The 16,351-nt window shown below is 38.8% G+C and overlaps 1 protein-coding gene across 4 annotated transcripts in view; it reads right to left on the bottom strand.

Moving 5' to 3' along the window:
* Nucleotides 1-11,176: 11,176 nt before the first annotated feature.
* Nucleotides 11,177-16,351, bottom strand: part of ephb2b (eph receptor B2b) — a 119,778-nt gene continuing 114,603 nt past the window's right edge. For all 4 annotated transcript variants that reach the window (XM_044166635.1, XM_044166618.1, XM_044166641.1 and 1 more), the window contains exon 16: nucleotides 11,177-16,071. In XM_044166635.1, coding sequence (XP_044022570.1) covers nucleotides 15,963-16,071 — 109 coding nt within the window. In that variant the 3' untranslated portion in view covers nucleotides 11,177-15,962. The remainder of the gene's footprint in view (nucleotides 16,072-16,351) is intronic.

A 16,351-nucleotide genomic window follows, 5' to 3' on the forward strand; every position in this document is an offset into this window, starting at 1 on the left:
GCGAATGCACAGACACGCACTGCAACAGAAAGTGTCAAGACACACGTTACAAGGACAGGACAGGAAACAAACAACACGGGACAGGAAGGGACGCAGCAGAGAGCCTCATTAGGAGACAAGTCAGTGAACTTCACAGGATGAGACTCGGCACACGACAGGACCTGAAATGTCTAACCCCTGCTGCTCCCTCCTCTAAAAGTCCCCATGATTTTAACGCCAATGGGAAAAAAACTCAGTTCAGAGACAAATGTCCCCATCAATTTTCCTCCAATCTAATGGATGTATCCGAGGGAGCCACAGCAAGGAGTTTTGCAATCACTTATGCCTCCCTCCCTTATCATTCAGAACACCTTCCTGCCTGGCAAATGTCAGCGTGACATAGCCTAACCAGGCTGTGCAGTGCATGTGTGTTGTGTGTGAGTGAGTGAGTATAGGGGGCATTGAGATATCTGAGTGTGAGATGGATTGAAGCTGTGATGTGGAGGCAGCAGGATAGCGAGGGTAGAGAGGACAGCTACCGTGAAACGTCTCCCCCTGCCCGTATTAGTCAAAGCAATTCAATCTATCATCCTCTTCTCCACTGCTCGCCCCCTCGACTCAGTTGTCATTCTGCCGTGAAGAGTGTGATGGATGGACTCCACTGCTGTTTATTCCAAAAGAAGCAGTCCTGGGTAGGAACGCCTTGGACGAATATCCAAATTGTTTGTTTTAGCTTACATGGTTTTAGCACGTTTCTGAAACCCACATTTAAAGAATCTATGTTTCTGGTTTTCATATATTCAAGTAGATAGAAATGAATTAGATTGTGTGTATGTTTTCATAAGCTCATTAAAAAGTATCAAGCTTAAAATCCAGAATTATTTGCAAATACATAACTGTACACTACCAGCCAAGCACCAAACAGCACAGACAAAGTTAGTGACTAGCTGGTGAACAAGTAAAGCATTTAGCCACTAGAGAGCTAGATATATTTTACAGGAGTTGGAGTTGTGCAAAACTTAACTTACATTAATCAAATGGATACAAACACGACTCCAAATGAATGCTAACATTGCTCCATATCTGCTAGATGTGTAAATAGCCAACTGTTTGCTAGCAATTTCCCCATATTAAAAAGCAATAATATATCAGTGTTGTGTTCACAGCTTGTTTCCACTGTGACCAAAGTGGCCAAAAAAATTGCAGTTGCAGGTTTAAGTAAAATAAATCAATAACCAGTAAGTACTGATTTAGTAATTTACAGGTCAAAAGACATTTAGCCATTAAGGTTAAAATGGGGCAAAATTTTGCTCAAAAGTTATTTTTTTAATGTCCAGGTAACCATTGTTTCAACAGCATTGAATATATCTTAAAGGAGAGCCTAACTACTGTGGAAATAGAAATATATAGAAATCATATATAAATATTTTGTTATATTGAATTGCCCGCTATATGTAGCCGCAAGTTTTACATTTAAATGAAAATGCAACAGATAAACAGAAAACAATAGTGTCCTCATGAAAATAATCAAATATCTGCAGCGGGAGATCCATCAGTATCTCTGCTCCATTTATCACTTTAACTTTATGGTTGTAGTACGATTTACTTCTCAAAAAGGGTATGTACAAGTCTAGCATCACAAATACACAAATACTTATGTATGTCAGTCTTTATTTGCTAACTCCTGCTTTCTTTTATATATCACACACACACTGTGAATACACCAATGTAGTTGGATATCACTTTCACATACAAAAAAGATCCAAGGCCTTCCAGGCAGTCAGTAAATAATATCCTGCACATCATGACATGATGTCACTCATCTAGTAGTAGTCAGTCATGAACAGGTGGGACGGTGCGATTGCCATATTAATAATGTCCTCCAACAATCATTTGAGGAACTGTGATAGCGGCTTGTGTAATGTGTCATGGGAGGAGATTAAAGGTGAGCTATGACCTTTCCTGGATTACAGACAGACCCAATAATCTGTTGAGACTGGAGGACACACCTCGCTGCATCTTAAAATATTCTTTCAGTGTCTCCACCTGACCAGAGAGAGAAGGGGGAGAAGATAGTAACTCGCTGCTGCTGACATTTATCAGCCTGCTTTGACTGATGTCCCGTATGCCTCCTGTTTCTCCTTGAAGCCCAATTTCAGTTTCATTTTGTCTGTTGACAAATTTCATCAACTCAGACAAGACAACAGTGGATGAACTGTGATGTTGTCTGTTTAAACCATTCATGTAGAAATGTTCGCACTCTCTTTGCTTGCTCTCACAAAACAGGAAAATTGCAAGTTGTCTAGACAGGCAGAGACCTTGGAGGGGAATTTATATGTCCTCTGGAGCATGACATTGGTTGACCAGTTGTCAAACACTGCCCCCTTGTGGTGAAATATGTTGCCTGTGCAGCAGAGCAACCTTTGCTAATGTCAGTTTAAATAACCCCACACACAGTAATAAACTTTTGTTTCCTGTAAATCATATGTCAAATGTTCTGACAGTAAAATATATATTCTGTATTGTTCCAACTCTTCACAGAAGCTATACAATGCTTTCTCTGAGTAAAATATTCAAACCCAAGACTGATGGCTGCACCATTCCATCAGATGGAAATATTCTGGATATTTCTGCCGTCATTTTCCACACATCCCCCCAAATTCAATCTGACATTTTTGATATCTTTGGAAAGTTTGTGATTTCTGCTAGAATCTAAAATAAAGTTCTCTAGGTTTGAACCATGTTTGGCTGCACAGCATGATGATGGCTGACTCACCGGCAGGCAGTGGCTTGTTAGGGGTTTCAAGAAAACAGTCTGTCTACCTGTCAAGAGGATGTTAAAAAAGATCAAACATGGGATTCCTGCCTTTAGATCAAAATAACTTTTTAAATGTCTAACCATGAAACTATACAGACATGGATGTATGTTTACTGTCAACCCAAAGCAGGTGTTTTCACCTGATTGTGGCCTGAAGTGCATCATGCTTTTAGCCGACACATTTAGCCAACTGATAGCACAGTAACAATAATTTCTGGCCTGATAGAAAGTGTTTGTTTAGGCACAAAAAGTTTAGTGTTTAGCATTAGCAGAGGTTTGGCCTCACCAAGTGCTTTCTCAAATCAAGCCACACGGACAGCCGCAAGAATGACCTGGTCTTCTTCATGGTTTCAGCGAGAATAACGAACAATGTTCAAAGGTTGTTTAAAGAGGCACGAAGGACAGATGTATCTTTGTTTTCCATGAATCTGGCGACTGTCCTGTGAACAAAGTCGTTTTCCAACTCTTAAAATGTCTGTTTCTTTCAGGAAAGAAGCAAAGAGAATGAGTAAAGAGAAAAGCCTCAAGGCACTTGGGTAAATGATCGATCCTGCTGGATTTCCTTCCAGCAGGGTGGATAATGACATGGGCTGCGTTTGAGGGGGGAATCCCCAGAATGCCTGAATGGAAGATGGCTGCCAAACAACGTAAATTTGGCTCCAGTTTATTTGAATCAAGGGACGAAATATTCCCCTTTGATATTCCTCCTTTCAAGCAACTGTACAAAATACTTCTTCCAGCATGCAGTCTCCTCCAAAATTCATTGGAACATGTGGTCATGTGTGGATTGACTCTTGACTGAAAAACTGTATTATTAGGTATAGCATTTATGTCTGCTTAATGTCTCTAAACAAGAATGGACTATATTCTAAGGACCTCCATGTTCTTTTAAATTTAAAGTGATCTTTACTTTAATTGCATTCACCTACAATGCTGCAATGTGAAAAGGTTGTAAGAAAGAAAGGCCTGAAGCATGTTTAGTATTTTTAATTAGTTTGTTATGGTGACACTTTTGATTGTGAGGGAACTCTGTGCTAGTTCCCAAGGGTGAGTTGAAATCCAGTGAGGCTCGTTCTTGTATGTAACAAATAATTAACACTGTGGGGCTCACTGAACAAACAGCGACTGAATTCCTGTCAGCTCCATGCTTGCTGTTCTGCTGATTGTGACTTCAGAGCTCTGTCTGGAGAAGACATGAAATAAACTTTAGATTATGAAATTTGATTTGAGATTTATTTTTGCTGCTTCATGTTCTAACCCTAACCTTAAAGACTCTAGCAGTGAGGATGTGTGTATTGTCAACAAGGACTAAGACTATTAGCCTAACCCAGCTAACTGGCAGTCACATGTTCACAGACTGACAGGTGACCTTCATTTTACAAATTGCCTGTTTCACTATACTGTGGATTGGAAAATATTTATTATTAGCTATAGCATTTTCTTACTGCTAAATATCTCTAAACAAGGATCTAGTTGCATCTCTTTAGAAACTGTTTGCTAAAATCAAATCACAAAATGTATCATAATTTTTCTCACTAAGAATCCATTAAATGAAACATGTGCCAGAGCTGTTTAGTTGATTACATTTCATCTTTCCCCCAGCCACCACTCCCATCAACCATCGAGGAGTCAGAGTCTGCAGTTCTTCATTCTGATTTCCCCTTGCACACATTCAGCCACAGAGGAACGTGTAATCACTGAAATCTGCTGTTGCCATGATTGGATGGAATAAAAACCTGTTGACTCTCTGGTCTCAGTGACACATGGTGATGAACAACTGCAGTATCCTCACATACAGAGGAGAAAAAACTAGCGCTGCATTTCTGCTTCTTGATGTTTGCAGTATGCAGTATATAGAGCTTATAGAGTGTATAATAGAATATGGATAAATCTCATTTGACTTGGTGTTGAATGAGGGAGCCGGCAAATCTGTAAATCTGGCTGAATGATACTAAAACTGAAGCAGACACAAGAACAGTTTCTCTCCACGGTCACATCACTCTGATGAGCAGTTAAGTCAGTCACATGGTGTCAATGACCCTGAAACACTAAAACATCCACTTACCTACAAATTATAAATTATATATTTATAGTTTAAATACACAGTGTGCTTTAACATGTACATATCATCATCATCACTGTCAAATATTAATCCTGCACGCTGTATATACTGTATACAGTCATGTATACATACATATACTGTGTAACCACCCACTTCATTTATATAAAGTAATCTATTACATTAATCACTCAATATTTATTCCTTTGCACTATTTGTATTTGTTTACAATTTACAGAAACAAATTGACTTGTATATAGACAAGTATGTTGTGGTCATTGTTGATATTTATATAAACAGCTATTTTTTCTGTACATAATAGTTCTATGCTTATATTTACCTATCTTTGTTCAGCTTTGTTGTACTTGTTTTTAGCTTTATGTCTTGGAACTGTGTGTAAGTACACTGAGAGAAACTTAAAACCTGAGTCAAATTCCTTGTATGTTTACACATACTTGGCCAATAAACCTGATTCTGATTCTGAACTGTCCATTGTATTCGTGGTAGAGTGTCTTCCCAGATCCATGTTTTTCATAGTCTACCTAATATTGTCATTCTGTTTCTCCATATTGTAACTTTAATACTATTTCTGTCTGAACACACAACATTTATGGGAGTTTATCTGAACCCGAGGGTCTAAGGCTAGAGAGTGATTTTGGGCAACATAAATAAAATTGACTTGAAATTGTTAAGAACACAGGACAAGAGACATGATGTAATGCTATATTTCTACCACTAGATGCCATTCAAGATCTATTCTTTTAAAAGTTTCCAAGACTTTCTCAGATTTTTCTTTAACTGCACAAACTAAACTTATTGGTCATGGACATTGACACAGTGTTTGAACACTGTCTCTTAAATTATGTATTTTCAGATAATAAGAAGGTTTTTTTTCAAATAATATGAAATAATACACAGATAATACAAATACAAATGTTGAAAAGTGGTACACAGAAGGGGTGTGGTTTATGGTGCCCTGTAGATCAGACAGATTCCTCCCTTTCCAGTCTAAGCTATTGCCTCTCACTGAGTCTTGCCGCCATGCTTTGCAGCCTCCTGCTGCTGGAGGAGATGGAGCTCTGCCTAAAACCCAGTGAGCGTTTCACAGCGAGAGGGGAAAAGATATCCCCTTTGGTTCTGCCCGACACGATGTGGCATCTGTGGGTTGTGTAACTCAAGTGGAAGGGAATTAAGAAGAAAAGAGGTTCAGGGACTCTAAAAGCAGTCACAGAGAGTTCACATGTCTCTCTGTATCGCACTGAAAATGTCCAGTCTGCACTTTGATGTTCGTGCTCTGCAGCCATATTAGTTTGATGACATTACAGTAGTTTTTGTCTAGAAAATCTACACGTGTAGCACAAATGTCACCATGTCACTGCACGTTTTACAGAAAGGTTATTTGTGCACCTTATTATTACAGGGTGTCTTTTTGCACATGAATATTCATATTAATCAGTAATTAAAATCAGTTTCTTTGCAATTAACTCTGCATATAAACACTCCTCACCTACAGTGCAACATCAAGGAATCAGGACACATTTTGCTGGAAGTTTTAGAGGAAAGAACTTGGCAATTTCTTATCATCAACACCAATAACCAAGCTGTTGTTGTCCTTGAATGAGGGCTTCTGTTTAAAAGTTGCTTCGAGTTCCCTGCCAAGCCAGAACAGTGTGGATCAAACATGGTTTTTATTTAAAACCAAGGTCCCTTCAAGGCCCACATTAACCTCTCAGTCTTATTTACTGTACCTGCTGGGCTGTATTAAGCAGAGCCTGAGTCCAGTTAGAGTTGGATGTAATTCTCTGTACCGTGAGCCCAGATGTCCAGATTTCTTAGACACATTAATTCATCAATCCAGGCAAAGGGTCTTTTAGCAGTCTGTGCTGCATTAGCCACTGTCTCGTAACTCTCTTAAAATCTGGCTCCTGGGGTCGAACCTTTGAGCTTCTTGCCAATTAAGGGCAGTTGTATGGTAAGCAGATCCATTCCTCCTGCGCCCGGAGGAATCACTATGTCTTATTTCATTCTGATTCCACTTTCCATCATGTTTCAGGAGCGGGACATGATGGTAATGGCTTGTGACAGTTCTGACCCATTTGGAGGTCTTTCTACACAACATGAGCCGGTGAACTCTTCCTCACTCGCTCACATTGGCCTTAATGTCCTCGGTGGCCACATACAGTTTTTCATCTCATAGCCGCCATTATGGAAACTTTCGGGTGAAGGAGGACATTTTCTGTAACACCGTCAGACAGAACAGCATATACCTGATGGATGGTCGTCAATCCTGAAAAACATACCATGCTGTAGGCTGAACATGTATTATTTACTATACCTGTGTCTGTACTATTTTCTAATAAGGCATATTCGTTGTTTAGGCTTCTAATTGATTGATTAATGTCTATACGTTTATGACCTATACATTTGTAATAGCTTTATTAAGCTGATTCATGTTAATAAGCATTTATTCATTTATAAATCAATGATAAGGCCTTCGTATGGACAAGTTTTTGGGTTGCCAGAAATAAACAAATCATGTTGGTTGGTGTTTCCCCCTCCAGCATAACATTTTTGTGTCTTTTCAGCTGCTTTTTAATTCATAAGGAAGACCATTAGACCACTTAACTTCTGGAAAAGGGCTGCAGACCATCTGGTCTAAAATCCATCTAATAACAACTTCTTAACATTTCTAACTGCTGACTTGATGGTTTATTAGAAAGTGAGAGACCCATAACTCTCCATTATTATTCAATTACTCATTTCGGGTTTGTTTGGTCCAGATGCTGTGCAGCCGTTTTTCTGAAGTGGTAACGGATGGAAAATGAGTAATGAGTTTACCACCAATTATGGCTATTTCACTTCAAACAGTCAAACAGTTAGTGTTTTGGTGAGTTCTATGTTTAATTTGCTTTAAAGGATTACGTAGTTCTTCATAGGTGATGAGTGGAAATTCTTAAGAGTCTTGGGCTTGTAAAACACTGTCAGAAATCCCATTGAAAACATTTAAAAATACAAATGTCTGTCAGCTATACATGCAATTGCACACTGTAAAATGACAAAGATTAAACTTTTAAATGAAAAGAGATAAAAAATCATTAATTTCAAAGTGTTTTCTAAGTGGCAGTCGAAATGGCGTGGTGATGACATTCTTTAAAGGAAACAACAACAGCAGCACTTTAATTCAACCATACATAAAATAGGCCACTGTTTATCGTGTGTGGATAACCTACCAGAACACACACTCATACATATGAGTCATTTGTTTTGCCAAATGAGTATTGGCATAAGCTGCTGTAACTCAGTTAGACTTCACTTGGAAAAAATAATATCTGTCCTCAGATACAAACAAATCTATCCATTTTATTCTTAAATGAATTACAAGAAATGGCTCATGGTTGAACTTGATTGCTGACCCCAGCCATAGACATGGGTGGAAGAAGCACTCTTTTACTTAGATAAAAGTAGCAATACCACAGTGTAGAAATACTCTGTTTCAAGTAAAAATCTCAGTCTTTAAGTTTTAACAAAACTATTGGGATCAAAATATAATTAAAAATATAATTAAAGTACCAAAAGTAAAAGTACTCATTACACAGAATGGCCCATTTCAGAATAATGCATATCATGTTATTAGATTATAATTATTGATGCATTAATGTGTACATCACTTTAATGTAGAAGCTAGTACTGCTGGGTAGCTTGTGAATTTCCCCTTGGGGATCAATAAAGTTTGATCTTAAGCTATAATAATACATACTAATTTATTTGTTAATTATATTTGTTAATATTCTGCATGAATCTGCAAAGTAACAAGTAACTAAAGCTATCAAATAAATGTAGTGAGTAAAAAGTACAATCTTTGCCTCTGAGATGTAGTGCAGTAGAAGTATAAAGCTGCAGAAAAATGGAAATACTCAAATAAAGTACCTCAAAATTGTATTTAAGTACAGTACTTGAGTAAATGTACTTAGTTACTTTCCACTACAGGCCATAAGCCACCAGGATGAATTATCTAATGAGTATGATCATTGTTTGCCATTGTTTTTATTCTTGTTTTTTCTCTGCAGGCTCATTTGCTGGGCCGTATGCAGAGGTGATGACTGCAAGCACCTTTACAAATCCCTCTTCACCCCACTCAACCATCATTCAAACCACAACAAAAAGCCTTTGTCTACCTGCCTACTAGTCAAACACACCTTTCATCAGTCATGTTCCTCAATGAAATGATGAGTTTTGGGCTCCACCTGGAAGCTGCAAAACTACACTTCCTGAAAACATTGCTTCTGTTTGACATTTAATCAGTCACATAACACTCTGTAATCTCCCTCACACACTCATTTCCTGCCCCAGTTGTACATTATGACCCTCAGAGCTCAGATGACAAGGCTCTCCCAGTTTGTTCCCATGCTCTTCCCTGCTGGGCCCCGAGTCATCAAGGTGTAAGAAGGTGGGGGGACTTACGGGTGGTCGAGACTATAGAAGTAGAAAGGATTTGGCGTGCCAGCGGGGTCCCCCCTCCACTGAACTCCTGAACCCCTCCTCTCCTGCACATGGGGTAAACCTTTTAACACGCGCCATTCTCCGCCGGGTCAGGCCAAGGTCTCCAGCCTTTCACGCGTCAGCCGCTAATGAGGTTTCAGAATCTCAGACCAAGGTGAAAGGAGTCTGACCCCCACTCAAGAAACTGAGCTGTGGAGGGATGGCAGCACTGTTGGTCAAATCACTTCTGACATAAAACCACAGAACAATGTTCAGCAGTCTGGCTCTGGGGATACACTGAGAGAAGTGATGCTCGCTCAAATGCTCAATTTGACCTAAAAAAATGATCTACTACTACTGCTGATCTAATTTGTTAAGTGCATCCTACTTTTAGCATTGGTGTACTAGCATGGGAATCAAAACCCTGGTTGTTTTGGTGCAGAATCCAGAGAGCTGTACAGCATTTCAGTCTTTTTCAAATGTTGTATACTTACAGAGCTACAGGAAGCTGACTTGTTTCTTGAGTAATTTTAGTGCGTTTAAGTTGAATGTGAGCTGGAAACAAATGTCCTGCTTGTAAGAGTTGCAACACTGGAAGTTTAATAATTGTTGGCCTATTCATTTTTTAATCCAGAACCTCTTAAGACAGATTTGAAATGGGATATTTTTTAAATGATACAAATCTCGACTATTCTGGCCTACAAAGGCAGAGAGCAGAAACTACAGAAGCAGTGAAGTTGAGAAAAAGATTTTTAAAGTTTTCAGGCTTGCTGTCAAACTCTGTAACAGATAGAAAACTTGTAATGCCTTACTTTTACGTCTTTTAAGGCTGATTATTTTACCCCCAAAATCACTACCACAGAACCCACATAATACCTAAATAATGCAGATACTGCACTCTCCTCAGAAAAAACAAGGGGAAAATGCATCTACAAACAAAATGTGTTCTTTCAGCTTTCTTGTCAATATAGTTTAAGAAAATTTGATTATTTACAGCCCATAGTTCATGGGAATTAAATGTATCTGTTTTGCAAGCTGTCTCTCTATTTACTATTAATATTTATATTGAGATCAATTTACCTAAGTAATTAATTTACAATTTAATACATTTAAATATGTGAAATAAAGGTAGCTTTAATCACACCAAAAAAGCAGTAGCTTTAATCACACTGTCAAAATGAAGTTAGTTAGCTTTTTAGTTTAGCTGGGTTTTTTCCCCGTCTTGGTTTAGCCACTGCTCTGATATTTACTATTTTTTGATTTAGTAATTAAAATTAACAAATTTAAGAAAAACAAAGCTGTTTTCACAGAAATTCACCATACAGTTGGCTGTTTTTCTGAGTGCAATAGGCAGATTCAAATTTAAAAGCTGGCCTTAACACAATTTTGACCAAATATGCAGTTGATGCATTTTGCCTATTACTAATAATTATGCTCCATTTACTTAAATTTTATCGCTAATATAAAAATCCCAATTATCAGTAACATTATCATCTTCAAGTCATTTAAAATTAAATAATAAAAATGTTTCATTCAAATTAACCAATATTTACAGCATTTATTTATGGTTGCCTTTCACGTGATAATAAATGTCAGTTAGGCCCAACACCTGTAATGTGGGCATGTTTTGGTTCTATGCCTAAAATTAAAACTCTTACAGAATAAACTTTAGTCAACAATTATTTTTTTCATCCTGAAAATTAGCAGTGCCTACATTTTGCTCATGTTTGTGATTCCACAGATTTCATATCACCATTGTAAAAAAAAAAAAACAAAGAAAACAAAAGACAACAGCATTGTATGTTTTAAAATAAACAAAAAAGTAACAAACTAGTCATCACTGTTTTATAACAGATCTTATTTTTTATTGGAGGAGAGTCAAGTTGGGCTTTCCATTTTTAGAAAATAAACCAATGACAATATTACAAATAATGAAATTGTTACATCATTCACAGGGTTACAGTCAATATACATTTATACAGAAATACAGGATCTCCCACATCAGTCACAGTGGTGTGAACCGGCACTGGTCTATAATGTGGGCTTTAAAGGACCGGGGAACACGTGGAGATCCCCCGTCTGTATTAGCCAACAGCCAGAGTGGTAGTGGGGGGTTCAGGGGCAGGAGGGGGCAACAGAAGGTAACATAGGGTCATAGAGGGGAACACAGGTGGCAGGGTGCCGTAGTGGTATGAAAGTTTGTCCAACAGAAGGAAAGACACAGGCTTGTTCTGAGCAGCAGCCAGCGTTTGTCCATCAGCAGCCTGCTGAAGTGTCCCGAACACTGAAGCTCTACCTGCTGCAGCATTCACAGACTATCTGCACCTGAAAACGTCAATCCAACCAACTACAGTTGACCACCACAACAGTAGAGGGCGCTCTGGTGCTTCGTGCTGCATCCATTAAACAGGAGCCATTTTCTGTCTTCCACAACAGGAGGCAGACCTCTCGCTCTGGCCATACTGTAGTTTGGGCAACACAGCCCAGTGGGTACAACCTGGCACAGCTCATGTTTATGCACACTATCATGTAACAGTAACACTGAGACTTAACGGTTTTCCTCCGTCCTTCAAATATTGGCACACGGTGAGGGCAGGACTGAATGGTTTTTACTTCACAGATGTAAGAGGAGAAAGTACAGTATGTTTTGCTGAAAGTTGAAAGTAGGCAAACGCTGTGTGAAACCATCATGAGTATCACAACCACACTGCATCTACTTCAGTTTCCAGAAGAAAACTGTAAAAAGTTCTTTTAACTAGAGAAGCTGGATTCTGCATGTTTAGATGGCATATTTTTGGTGCTGTAAAACTTTACAATAAAACTACATCTGAAAAGTTAAATAATACATATTGTTTCTGGAAAGTGAACAGTAGAAAACAACTGCTTTGAAGGGGGAATAAGCAAGTGAAAGTGAAGTGGGCACCTTTCTGTATATACAAATCTTGAATTGACATACAGTGAATTTAAATTTCCCAGAGATCCAATATTCAGATATATCCGTTCCTGTGAAAACCATTTACAGTAATGGACAATAATTTCATTTAAATGAAATATTCAGTCTGATTTCAGAGAGGCGATAAAAGAATAATCACCACATCAAGTAAAATTTCTTATAGAAATATGCCCACCATAAAAACTGTACCAGATGAATTAGTAACTTGGTTTTTATAAATTTTTCAATATTCTAGAATTTGGACAACAGGGCTTTTTTCACTGTTTGTAAAGAAAGCAGCCAGTCTACTCTTGAAAAGGAAGTCAGAACCACTTGAAACACTTGACATAAGTGCGTCAATTTCTTCTCCCACTATCATTGCTCAGCTTGAACTGCAACAATCCATCTCTTTTGTGCCATCAAAATCATAAGATACATAAATACTTCATGCGGTGCTTTCAAACACTCCACATTCAATCAAAAGGTTTTCTTAAACTCCTTCAGATGAAATGGAAAACAACAAACTAACCATTCAGAGGAGTTCAGCAAAAAGTATTCTCTTAGGACCAGAAAACATAGACAGTATGCAACATAAAGTCAACTTCAGCACTATTCTATGTCTAGCTCGTCTGCCCACCCAGTTTAAGGTAGTTCCCTGAAGCAAAGTTCAAGGATAATTGCTTGATCAATAACTCAAAGTCTTGGCAGTGTCCATGGACAAGCATCTGAATGAGCTTTAATGGAGCCGGAGCAGAAACTCACCAGCCTTATGTATACTTTAGATTAATTTCTTGAACAACATTAAGTGTTTTTTCTGACGACGGAATATTTGCCGTACCGTGTCGAGACATTCAGCCTCACTAAATAAAACTGATGAGCTGTTAGGTACTGAGAAATGGAAAAGGAAGACAATCAAAAGCTTAGTTAAAAAGCAAACTGTATGTTGGCATCGATGGCATTTAGGTCACAGCATCACTTCTCGCTCGCCTCTCAGCTATGACTAACAGCTCATGATTCTCCTCCTCCAGTTTCATATGTTATAAAGGGAAATATTCATTCTGATGTGTTGCACTGCAGATGAAAATAACCAAGGAGAGGATTATGGAGCAGAAAGAGAATAAAAATCCCTCCACTCCTGGCCTTAAATTCTGTTGACAGCCAGGGATAATGAAAGGTAAGACGACAGGGGTGCAGTAACTGAGGTTTCTCACTTTCTTTAACCAGGGCTTTGGTGCTAAAGCTTTCTGTAGTGACACCACAAAATCTCAGGTCAAGTCTGAGGATCTGATACAAGTGAACGTGGAAGCATCGTCCGGTCTGGAGGAATTTTTTTTCTTTTTTTCACATACTCAGTGGCATGCAGCATCAGGACAAGGCAAGACACAACTGCCCACTGATGAGTGTCAGTTCGCCTGCTGCTGTTGATGCTTTTAAACTCGCCGAGACATAACCAGACAACTGCTGAAAGCCGACTGTGTGGAGATCAGTGGGAGCGGCAGACAGGTGGCTGACAGGCATGTATGTGATCAAGGGGAGAGAGAGGGAATTGGTGCCTGGACAGAGCGGCTGTGATCGGGGTGCGGCCGCCCCGCTGTGACCAGACACATCTTACCGATGGCTCACAGCTGGACGTCCATGTCTGGCTGTCAGGTCTCGGAGCGGAGCCCAGTAAGAACTCTGCACTGCTGATATCATTTACTGGCTGTATACATAAACCTCCGCCCGATTCACCGTCTCCAGGGAATCATTGCATTGCTACGAAATCCATCTTTCCCCCACACAACCCTTACACCAGGTTACCTATGACAACACAAACAATGATTGACAGCTCGGAGACAGTATTGTTCACAGGAAGTCATACAATAAATGCATATACTGTCTATAAATCTAAATCAAAACCTGTTACAGGGAAATGCTGTTGATCTACATGGTTTTGTGCACCAACATGATTCATGTGTCAAAATAAATTTCTAAGCATTGATGGAAGATCCAGAGTGTTTGTTGGAGTCAAACAGGAGACTCAGTGCAGAAAAAAAACTAAAAGTAATAATAATAACAATTCAATAATATCCATACAGAAATTGCAAAAATATAACACATTGCATTTTTGTTTTTAATTCAACAAACTCCTGATTGTAAAGTCTATTCATGACTGTGTGTGTGTAAAATAACCAGGTGTGGTATCAAAACTTTAATACTTTAAACATAAAAATGTATTTTCAAAAGGAAAACTGGAAGAAGAAGAAACACTGAATATAATGCAGCCACATTATACTCTGTAAAGTGTGTCAAATCCAAGCTCTTACCAAACAGAGTTCTAGTAATTGCAGCAAATCAAAGCACTGTGAAATTAACCACTCACTCAGCATGCTATCAAACACGAGTCACGTCGCTTCAGGAGCCACTACTTCTTTGTGCATGTGGTAAGCGTATGCAACATGTGCACGTATGCACAGACGGCATTGGAGATGAACAACGTGAAGGAGGATGCTATAACAGGACATACTGTATGTATGTGGGCTCTGATGTAAACAGTAGAACCTGTTTCTTTTTGTGTGAATCTATGTAGGAAGTTGGTTTGCTGTTTTTTTTTCTCCTCAAGCTATTTTTTCACAGACTAAGGAAAAGTCTGTGAACTGATCGATTATAACTGTTTCTGAGTCATCGCGTTGTGGCAGGTCAAGTGCATCTGATATGTACAGTACAGTAAGATTATGATTGGCGTGCAAAAAGGGAAGAGTTCTATTTGGCAAGCTGTGAGTATTTTGCTGTGAAAGAAAGGAAAACAAATGTGTCATTTTGTCTATAGTGAGAGGAAGCATGGTGAGGCGGAATCTTCATCACAAAATTTCACACAATATAGAAAATTACTTGCAATGAGAAAAAATGTTTTTTTCTTTTTCTTGAGGGTGGATTTCACTGTGTGAACTGTCAGTCTGAATGAATGTGTTTTTGACATCAGTCTATGCCAAAAGCTGTCCATTTCATGTTTTTTTATTTATTTTCTTTCCTGGGGAAACAGTTGGGAGTGTCCGTCGGGTCCCTCAGTCTCCTCTGCAGTTTGCCTTTCAGAAGCCCACAGAGAACTCTGTGTTTCCTCATGATGTCCAAAATTAAAAATGGCAGGGACAATATCCACACCTTGTAGAGGATGGTCTCCTTAACTCTTCGTTGTTTTCTTTTTTTTTTTTTTTGCCCTTTTAAAGGGTAGCTTTCCTACTCAGTTCGTCTAATGTACAACCTTATATCATCTATAAATTTAGATAAACTCCTTGCCTTTTCTCAGTTTTTCTTTTTTTTTCTTTAAAAAATTCTTTACAAAATTATCAGAACAAACAAACCAAAAAAATAAATGTTCAACATCAAATGAAAATTGGTGGAAGATTGAAAAATGTGTTGCTGGTCACTTCTAACCTCCCATGTTTCTAGCTCCAGAGGTGGGTTGGCTCTGAGGCCTCATCACATGGACTTTTGCTTCCACAACTCTCCACAGCTGATCCCAAGGATGGAGGGAGAGTCAGGGTGAGGGGATAAGAGAAGGAGAGAGGGAAGTGGAGAGGGGAACGGGGGATGAATGGTAGTCTGGTGGGAAGACCAGACACACTGTAACGCGAAAAAACATCCACTCCATCCTCCGCACCCAGAGCTCTGCATCCCAACCGCCTTTTTCCCCCCCTCTGCTCCACGCGGGAGGGTCAAACCTCCACTGACTGAATCTGATTCATCTGTGCCCGCATCATCTGGACGCTGTTGAGGATCTTCTTTTGATGGCCTGCTAACGTCACACCCACCCTCAGGATGTCCCTGTGGGTGAGACAGATGCAGATGTCAGGCTGATGTTACCACAGACTATAAACAGTCAATCAATCAATCAATCTATCTATCTATCTATCTATCTATCTATCTATCTATCTATCTATCTATCTATCTATCTATCTATCTATCTATCTATCTATCTATCTATCTATCTATCTATCTATCTATCTATGTCTAAAAAATATCAACAACATAATATAACAACATAACATATGGCTAACAAGAATGCAGAAAACAGCTAAAAAAAATATGACAACTGAGATGACAG

Source organism: Siniperca chuatsi, linkage group LG2 (assembly GCF_020085105.1).
Source record: "Siniperca chuatsi isolate FFG_IHB_CAS linkage group LG2, ASM2008510v1, whole genome shotgun sequence".
Taxonomy (NCBI): domain Eukaryota; kingdom Metazoa; phylum Chordata; class Actinopteri; order Centrarchiformes; family Sinipercidae; genus Siniperca; species Siniperca chuatsi.